At 34.7% G+C, this 10,336-nt stretch overlaps 1 protein-coding gene across 1 annotated transcript in view; it reads left to right on the top strand.

Annotated features, from left to right (window-relative positions):
* Nucleotides 1-2,054: 2,054 nt before the first annotated feature.
* LOC122536736 (neurexin-3-like) overlaps nucleotides 2,055-10,336 on the top strand; it is a 119,122-nt gene continuing 110,840 nt past the window's right edge. Inside the window, exon 1 of the mRNA XM_043669361.1 lies at nucleotides 2,055-2,197. Within this exon, the coding sequence (XP_043525296.1) occupies nucleotides 2,062-2,197 (136 nt within the window). The 5' untranslated portion in view covers nucleotides 2,055-2,061. The remainder of the gene's footprint in view (nucleotides 2,198-10,336) is intronic.

Raw genomic sequence — 10,336 nt, 5'->3', positions numbered from 1 at the left:
AAAGATAATAATAATAAATCGACTGCAATGTGAATGAGAAACTGCAACGTGCTATTATAGTACTACATTGCTCACAAAAATTAGGGGATAGTTCAAAATGGAGCGATACAAAAAAAGATAATAATAATAAATCGACTGCAATGTGAATGAGAAACTGCAACGTGCTACTATAGTACTACATTGCTCACAAAAATTAGGGGATAGTTCAAAATGGAGCGATACAAAAAAAGGATAATAATAATAAATCGACTGCAATGTGAATGAGAAACTGCAACGTGTTACTATAGTACTACATTGCTTACAAAAATTAGGGGATAATTCAAAATGAAGCGATACAAAAAAAGATAACAATAATAAATTGACTGCAATGTGAATGAGAAACTGCAACGTGCTACTATAGTACTATAGTATATTGCTCACAAAAATTAGGGGACAGTTCAAAATGAAGCGATACAAAAAAAGATAATAATAATAAATCGACTGCAATTTGAATGAGAAACTGCAACGTGCTACTATAGTACTACATTGCTCACAAAAATTAGGAAATAGTTCAAAATGAATATGAAGCGATACAAAAACAGAAGCATTTGATTTTTTTTACTTCATATTCACTTTGAAATACTCCTAATTTTTTGTGAGCAGTATACATACATTAGCAGCGTTACGTTACCGATCGCAATGAAAGTCCAAGGCGAAACAAAGGCTAAAAAATAGGAAACCAAAAATAGGAGCGTTCCCATTCGGGTACATCCGTCTTTGGCCATTTCTCACGAGTGTCCTGAGGCGCGAACCACTGTGGTCAACGATGTCCGGCGCGCGTGTTCAACTGGTGAAATCGCGCTCGTACAATTTCCACAGATAAAAAAGGGGAATGTACAAGTGCCGCGGAGACAACCACCTTACGTGCAAGAGAAAACCTGCAACGAAACACGCTTCAATTAACCCGGATGCTGGTCGTGGCCAGTATTACGTCTTCTCTCCTTTCTTCCTACATGTGTACATATTTTCCTCGCTCCCCTTTTTTATCTTTTTTTTTTTTCAAATACTTCTCGCTCAGCCATGATGTTTCAAACGAACCGGTTTTCCAGGATGAAGCCAACGATTTCTAGCGTTTCCCAAAAGACCGGGAAAGCGAACACACGGCCACGCGGGCGCACGTATTAGGTTATGGGGTCAACCGCGTTGGTTTAGTCCATTACGTTACGTTGAACCGCGTCGATCGTTTCGTTGTTGGCCCGTGGCCATCTCGGCGATGACGAAGAATCGCGATGGAGGAGGCTTTGCTGGAAACCATGGCAATTCCGTTCGCGAAATGTTCGTTCTTTCGGACGTGTTACTGTTACGCGATTTGAAACGCGATAGCTTTGCAGTATCTTGTTGCAGAGACGATTTTGGATGGATTTTTCGCGTGAATCATGTTGCTTGGAAACAACTGTTTTCGGTGTCGTTGGAATAGAATTTTTCAGTAAATTAATAACCAGATTATGTCGATGTCTTTTGCATTTGTTTTAAACTAAAAGTCATAACGTTATATCGTTATATTTCAATATTTCATAGATCGTATCTACACTTTTTTGTATCTTTTAAATATCGTAAGAAAAAAACAACAAATTCTTGAAATTTGATGCAACGAACAGTGCGAAGAAAACGTAAATTCTTCGAAGTACGTGAAAGATTACGGAGGAAAAATATCAACAAGTGAATAGTTACGATTCTCCAAATTCTCTTCCATAATCGAAAGATTGAACACCAAAATTGACTGCTACTAAATTACAACATTTTCTCACTGAAATAGTTGCAATCTCTTGAAGGGGAAACAAAGGGGAATTCTCATTGAAAGAAATTGCAGTCTCTCGAAAGAGAAACGAAAGCGCAACGGGGAACGACTCTTTCGAAAATTGATTCCCTCTTTCTTTCTTTCGCCGCGTGTTTTTGCTCTCGACGAAAAGAAAGAGAGAGAGAGACGATCTCGGTATCGATTTCTCATCGATCGCGACATCGACAGCCCGTCAGATGCGTTTAACGTTACTTTCCATTGTCTGTTTGCAGAGTTTACGCAACATGATGACAACTAATACGACGGATGCCTGTGAAACGCGCGATCCCTGCCAACACGGTGGAATCTGCATTTCCACCGACAGCGGACCCATCTGCGAGTGCCGGTCCGGCGATTATGAGGGCGCCTATTGTGAGAAAGGTGAGTTGTTTTACATGCAGAAGCATCGTTGCTGTTGTCGTTTGCTGTGCGCGGGCATACATTCTCGTTTCCGGAAACGGACGGACAGGTCGCCAGGTCGTCCGTCGCGCTGCTTCGATCTTGATCTTCGTCGAGCGAAGCTTTTGTGCCAGTTCGGAGTGCGATCCATTTTTGGGTAAATTTCGTTGGCCGATAGGACAACACGAAGTTGAAATTGTAGAAACTTAGACAGTTGTACTATAAGGAAGAAAGTATAATAGGAATACAGCGTGATATGAGGGGGTTTCTAAGTTTCAATTGTGTTACTGTCTGAGTAAATATTTTCGAAGATAAAATATATATTTTAAAATGAAGTATATATGTATAAAGTAAAGTATATATATTGAAGATAAAGTATATATTTTAAAATAAAGTATATATATAAAGTAAAGTATATATATTTCAAAATAAAGTATATATTTTTAAAAGACGAAATGAAGAAGATGTAAATCGAAAGTGATGATTATAAAGATATAAATATTTCTTAAAGATAAAGATTACAAAGAAGGTGAATATTTTGCAATTCTAAAGAAGATGTTTCCAGAGATTTTTTATCTTTTTGACAAGCGAAGTGAAATTTTAAAGTCGTCTAATATTTGAATATTCTTTTTTTTTCACAGTTTCACTGTTAAATAAAAACAGAGTAAAAGTACAATTATTATTTCATAATTGAATTAAAAAATTCTTCAATTTTTGTGCGTTCAAACGAATTAGTAAAATTCTTTCAATCGTTTGCACAAATTATTACAATTGTTGTAGATGTGATGATATATTCTAACGGATTATATCGAAAACACGGGCACTTTATTACTGCAAGCAGTGTCTGAACATTTGGATAACCATGCAATAATTGGCTGTAATTCAATCAATAGATAATAATTAATTGTTGTAGCGGTGTTATTAATAAACTATTATTAACAAACCAATACAGTTACATATAATCACAGATGATTCTACTCACTTAAAACCGTCCATATAATTATCCAAATTATATTTGTGAACACTGCCTCAACTGAGAATTAAGTTCAACGAATAACTTCGTTAATAATTAAGAAATTTTCACGTTCTCTTAGGATCAAATGAATGAGTTTCATTACCCGAGCTTGCGAAAATAAGATTATAGAAAATAGTATAGAAATGATTGAAGTTAGAATTAGAGAAACTTCAATGAAAATTCCAAGAAATTAAAAGCACACGCACATGCACAGACTGAGAAATTCATATGAAATCGTGCAATTTTATTTTCTCCTTCTTCCCGTGCGTTGTTTCAAAAATACGAAGCGTCGTTTAAAACATTCACGTATATCAAATTAAATGGATATATTTTAAAAGCAATTATTACAATGTTGCAACGTTCGATAATGACAACGTCTACAATTACGCGAGCATAGAACACGCGGAATGATAAAAACGCGCGCGATCCCGTTTAACGTATGCACGTTTCGATAACGGTGTTTTGTACGTCGAATATTTTAATAATAGAATTTTTCGCCGAACGATGAAGGTGTATGATTTATTATCAAACGGTCCGGTATCGCGGAAATATTTCGTGTTTCGCCCAGAACTGACGGAACAACTCGCGCATACAATCCAATTAATTGCGATACCGACACGACCTCTTTTCGCAATCAGCCTTTTACACCGCTACACTTTCCGCGCTGTTAATCCGTTAATGCCGTGCCAACTCGAGCTCTCCTAAAAACGATATCGATCACCGCCTCGTTGCCTCGTAACTCGCGGATGTCCGCCACACAACAGTCGAAAAATTTTAATTATTTTGCTCGGTACGCATGAAATTTCGTTTTTTCTTTTTTCTTTTTTTTGTTTCTCTGTTTCAAATAAAAATTGACAGTCTTGTCCCTCCGAATATATTTTCAATCGAGTAATTTTCATCGTGCGTTTCGTTCAAAGTAATTTCTGCTGGATTTTTGTTATTTTAGATTTAGTCGCGTAAATGATATTACACAGAATAGTACAAAAAGGACATAAGGATATAAAAAAGTATAAGAAGTAATACAAATTTTCAACGTGAATTTCAAATTTCAAATTTCATTTACTCTGTAGTAGAAATTTCTTAAAGTTCAATTGCATATAAAGGGTAGGTAGACTTTGTTTCTGATTTACTGAATAAGTACTGTTCAGTCAATTTTTATAATACTCTAAATATTACGTGCAACATGGTGAAACTAAATTGGTTTCATATTTTTTTTTTTTTTTCGAATTAATTACAGTGAAAATATGATAAAATACAAATAAATATTAAAACTTGAAACTGTACTAATAAACATATATTAAAATTTAAAGTTTTTACATTAAAGAAGGTCATAGAAAAAAATGAACAGTCCGAAAGTGCAGGATTTATGGACTAAAAAATTTGATAATATACCCGACATCTCTTTTTATAATTACTTTCGGATCCTCTTAATATTATTTCATACACTGCATAATACTGCTGAATAATTCAGATTCAATAAAAAGGAAATTAATCTCCGTTTCATTTTAATCTATTTATTTGCGTCGCGATAAAAAGGAAATTAGAAAAGTTAATAGCAATGACATCGTTCGCCAAAGGAGATTCGTATATAACGTGTGTGTAATGAAATATCGACAGAGAAAGAGAGAGAGAGAGAGAGAGAGAGAAAGAGAGAGAATTTCGTTTTACCTTTAATCGTTGAACCACGTCGAGAATAATAATTTCGTTCTACGATATTACCAGTGAACTTTGACTTTTGCCGCGCACGCTATTAACCGCATGAAGCATAGGGTGTTTTATTCATTGAAGAACGATAAAATATCACGGGCGTGTTCCTATCGCGCGGCGATAAAATTCATGGTATAAATTTTAGGGAGAATTTCGTGAGAAGATAAAGAGCGTGATTTCAAAAGAACATAATAGCCTCGCCAGGAGACTTTCGAACAGAGTCTAATCAGAGCAAATCGTTCTTTTCAGCGATGATGCAGGCGTTTGCTTTGTCGATCTTCGTTTCATCGAAAGTGTCGCTAATTGAGAATGAATTATTAAAATTTCTCGGCGTAGAATTCAATTGGGAATTGAGCTGAATTGTAAAGAGGAATGAGTGATTAATACGATCGATAGTTATTTATTCGTTCTTGCTCTTTCGAACTGAATTCGGTTTTCTGTCTTATTCCTCTCGACATTTTATACGATTTGTCTAGATTGATTAACTGTGTGTCTGACATGTGGCATAAAATTAATTGTTAAAAATGATCAAAATATATCTCTCTTTCCAATAGTGATTGTTTTATTAAAAAGTGTAGCTTAAAGTTTATAATTCTTACGTCATGATACAAGATTTTTTTTCCGTATCAAAATTAAATTTACTACAGCCGTTCTTATATTGAATTAAAAATTTAACAGCGTGTATTTTAACAGATTTCGTATCGATAGAAAAATAAAAATACGCTGTTCTCATTCAATCATTAGTCACGTGACGATATATTATCTGTCTTTATATTTCTATTAAATACCGTTATGATATTAAATTTTTAATAATAAAACATCAATGCTGAACGTGATTATTTTTTAATATATTTTTTATTTATTTTTCAAAATTCGAACAGTGACTTCCTTAAAAATCAGCGTCCAAGTGAATCATTTTCGAAAGTTAAACAAACTATTTAATCTCAGATTCCTAAAGTGAAATGTTTCTGACCAAGGCTGTGGATATTTTTATGTAAAATACGTAAGTTAATTATTCGATTAAAACTGAAGTACGGAGAAAACGTATTTTCTTACAGATGTTACATTTACGTAGGACTGCAAAATACTCGCTACAGTATTCAACGTGTTGGAATTTCTATTTAGATTCTCGCAGTTCGCAAATTCCGCGAAATTTAAATAAACACCGGCGATTTAATCACCACTTAGCAGAGATTACGGCCGATTTAATTCACGCTCGCGAGTCGCTCAAAAGACACGCAGTTTTTTCCTCTGCTCTGTGAAAAAGCTCGGAGGAATGCAGGATCACGTTCCGACAAATTTAAAAGATCGGCCGTTCCGCCAGACGAGAAATTTCATGTTTCTCCGCAGACGAGCATCGTCTGGGATTTACTTTAATTGCGATTTACTATGCGAAGTGAAACTCCGTGGCTCACGGTGCACTTACATTCGTGCTAACGTTGTCGAATGCTTCCAAATCGACGCGTTTTCCACTTTGTCGGACGTTTGTTTTCGTCCTGAAACAGGCTGCTCGTCTATTGTAAACCCTCTCGTTGCAATATGTTTGAACAAATCTCGAATTTTTATCCTTGGCGATGAATTTTTATGACATTCCACGATGCACGAATGATTCTTGAAAAAGAAGGTCCAGCTTCTTTCATGATAGAGTTGCAGAGGGTTGAATTTTATTTGAATGCATGTTTGATGAGTTTGTTTTGATAATAAAAATGCCATAGCTCTTTTCTTTCTCCTCTCATTTTTCAGTTTCTTGAATTTCTTATTTTTCCTAATTTACACAATTTAAATTTCAAAAAATTTGTTTCAATTCAATCGTCATCCGTGGTCTATCGACGACTGCAATTTGGGATTAAATTAATTTAATCTTAGAATTTTTAATTCACCCGAGCAATTTGAATAATTTAATTTTTAATTTATTCGAACGTTGGGAAATTATTCTACATTTTAATAATTTTACATAAATTACGTCTATAAGTTCTCGCTTTATGAAGTACGCGGCTCAATTCAACGAATTTCCCTTTTCGTAAATTCTTTTTACAAAAATCGTAAGGTTTTAATTTCGCTTGTTTGCACTTAATAATTAACTCGTGAGTGAGTGAATTACAATTTGTTTCCGTTTCGTTCAACTCGCAATGCAACGATGGGGTGTCGATCGTTAAAATTAACAGTAGTTACATCGATCGAGGATTGGCAAACTTAATAGAGGGTTCGCAGCGAATGAAATAGAGAAATTAAAAGTTGTAAAACACATTGTGATAACGGATGAATATGTAGAAGTGTAACAAGAGCTTCAAGATTTCGGTGAGCGATATGAAATAAAGCTGAATTGAAACGTATAATCTCGGATAATATTAGCTTCGAAATATTTACTGTAATTTTGCGTTAGAATATGTGCACTTCTCTTTTGTAGATTAAAATTTCTCTCTCTCTCGTTGAATTCGGCAGAATTGTGTAAAGTATAACAACGTATTTCGTTAAATTACAATTATATTTTATAATATAAAGTGTTCTTTCATTATTTCGTATTTTATTATTAAGGTAATTTCTTATTTCATTTATTAATGTAATTTCACTAATTACTTAGATTTTACTGTCTTTAAATAAGATGATGATATATTTATGAACTGGCATGCTTGTCCCTTTAATTTCACGCAAAACAACTCTTAATTAATTGTTATATAACTTACAGAACGTCACTATAGGAGACATAACTATGGTATTTATACCATTATTTTGCAGAAATATGTAACCAAGATCAGTTGACTCGTAATTGAACAATAATTCATTATATAATCTTCAAAATGCAATATAGTTCTTTATTTCTAACGATAAAGTTCTTCGTCCTACCAGAAGGATTTACGAGACGATCATGACACGTCGTTTAAAGAATTTTTCTCTCTTGAATATTCCGTGTCGTAGCTTTTGACCTTCTTCCCAGTTAATAGTCTGTTCTTCTTCCATTATCTTCAGGCGTAATTGTTAAACAATCGTACATTCGTTTCAAACTTTGCGATCGCGTGTATCTCGTCCGTTTACGAAAGCAAAAACCTTGTTCCGAAGCTCGTGCATTTAAACGTGCCCTTAACTTCATACTCGCGAACGAGCTTTCATTCGAGCTTTCAACGACGGCGCGCCAAGTGATCTTGCAAAATAATGTTTAATTTAAACAATTGCAACGCCCCGAGCAAACTCGCTGCTTCATTCATGTCGAAAATTGTATTTTCCTTAGTAATTGGCGAACGCCTTTTGATGTATTCTTTTTCTTTTCTTTTTTTTTTTTTTTTTTTTTTTTAAGTAAAGTACGATGTCACAATCTCGATACTGTTGTAAAACGGTAGGAGAAGGAAAAGGAGAATGGCACTTTTGTCGAACGAAAAGACAAAGAATTCGCTTTTTCGAGGCGTAAAATATTTTATCGAAATGGAGACGCTCAAAGGCGTATTCTTCAATACTTTACGGGGCGGGGAGGGTGGAAAGTGGAATGGAGAAATGCAATAAAATAAAATGGGATAGAATTCCGCGTGAACGTCTTTGTATCATCAAAATTGAAGAATTTCGCGGGGTACTTGGAAGGAAGACAGTGAATAAGAAAAAGGAGAAGATTCACGAAAATTCTCTTTTCAAGTAACGCTACGTTGAGCGTTAAATATAGCACATTCTTTGATATTCGCGTGTCTTTTTTTTTTTCCTCAATTTTATTCTTCCTCTTCAACAATAAATGGAAGAGAAGAGAAAGAATTTTTTTCATTATTTGATGAAACGTCATACGTCGTATATGTGTGTATTTTAATTTTTTCTAGTAGTGAATGACATTCAGTGAATGACATTCAAATCGTTCAGAACGAACTTTTAATTGCAATTCTATAATTCAATAATTATTTTACAATGGCAGATTGTTGTTAATCGATTTTGCTGAAACAATAAAGCGACAAAACGGAATCTAAAATTTGATTCATTTATTTATTCAAGTATTTTTGGAGACCACTGCCTTGCAATAATTTATGCATTCAGCGAACTCGATGCAAAATTTAATTGGATCGGACAGATATTTGTATCTGTAAAACTGAATATTTGAATATTGTATTCACAGTGCGATAATTGAAACGACGCAAGATAATATAAGATTCAAATAATGATAACGTAAAATTCGAAACGTTTAAATCCCGATTTTTCAAAAGGCATCTTCTCCTCTCTGTTAAATCACCTCAAAAAAAAAAAGAAAATTCAAGGACGAAAAGACTGAAGAATGAAAGAAGGGAATAAGGATCTAAAAATTTATTAATAAACGGAGGAACTGATACCTTTTCTTCCGCGGTATTTAATTTCGACACGGTCGTTTATGAAAATTTCGCTGGCAGTTTGGAGGTCGGCGTTTTACGAGCAACTCGCGTTGCTCTTCCGTTAGAACAGCCTGCCACGCCTCTTATCCGCCTGCTCGCCTCCTTTTATCGTTCGCTTTCGCTTCCTTATTATTCACGGCTGTATCAATGCTTTAAATTAATCCCCATCTCCGCAGCCGGGGCTCATTGTTGCATAAAATATGCGGCCGCTCGTGCCGCGAATTTATAGCACGATTACCGGCGACGTAATGCACGCTCGCCTTGTAAATCATTCTTAATTCACGCTCGCCGCGAATACAGTGTCTCGCGGCGCGCAGCCGAGTGTAATGGAATTACTTCGCGATAGGAAGTATCGATGAGAGCCTACGACGTTGGGAGTACTCGGTTAAATAGAATTCCTTTTCTTTCTTTTTTCCTCTTTTAACCAATTATCAATCGGTTCTTAACTCGGTTGGAACGTTGAACGAAGTTTCGAAATACTTATCGTCACAATCTCTGGTATATCTGCCTAGTTCCCGAGCATAACGAAGAAAATAGAGAAAAGAGCGTTTTGGACATTTCATGGATTCTGATTAGTTTATTAGTTCAAGTTACACACACCAATTCTGAAATGTACACGAGGTCGAGAAACTCGGAAGTACGATGTTTAAATCTACGTACAGTTATTTAGTATAACAGATGAATGTAAAATTTATTATTATTATCATTATTATAATAATTTATTAATAAATTAAAATTAAATTAAAATTAAAATTATAAATAAAATTATAAATAAAAGTAATTGAAATTAAAATTATTATAATAATTTATTAACAATGATAACACACTTTGCACCCAACGGTAATTATATGGTAAACTTCACGTAAACATCCTTTCTCTTCGACAATCAAACGTACGAAACATCATCACTTCAGAAATTGGCGCTCTTCAAATGTTCGAAATTCGACCGTATTATAATATTTGAATATCGTATTGGAAACAACCGTGCAACGAACGAACGAGATAACCAATCGCTGTCCCGTCGTTAACGATCTCTTCGCACCGCTCCTACCTACGTACGTC

Source organism: Frieseomelitta varia, unplaced genomic scaffold (assembly GCF_011392965.1).
Source record: "Frieseomelitta varia isolate USP_RPSP 00005682 unplaced genomic scaffold, Fvar_1.2 scaffold_158, whole genome shotgun sequence".
Taxonomy (NCBI): domain Eukaryota; kingdom Metazoa; phylum Arthropoda; class Insecta; order Hymenoptera; family Apidae; genus Frieseomelitta; species Frieseomelitta varia.
This window is presented reverse-complemented; position numbering and strand designations above follow the sequence as displayed.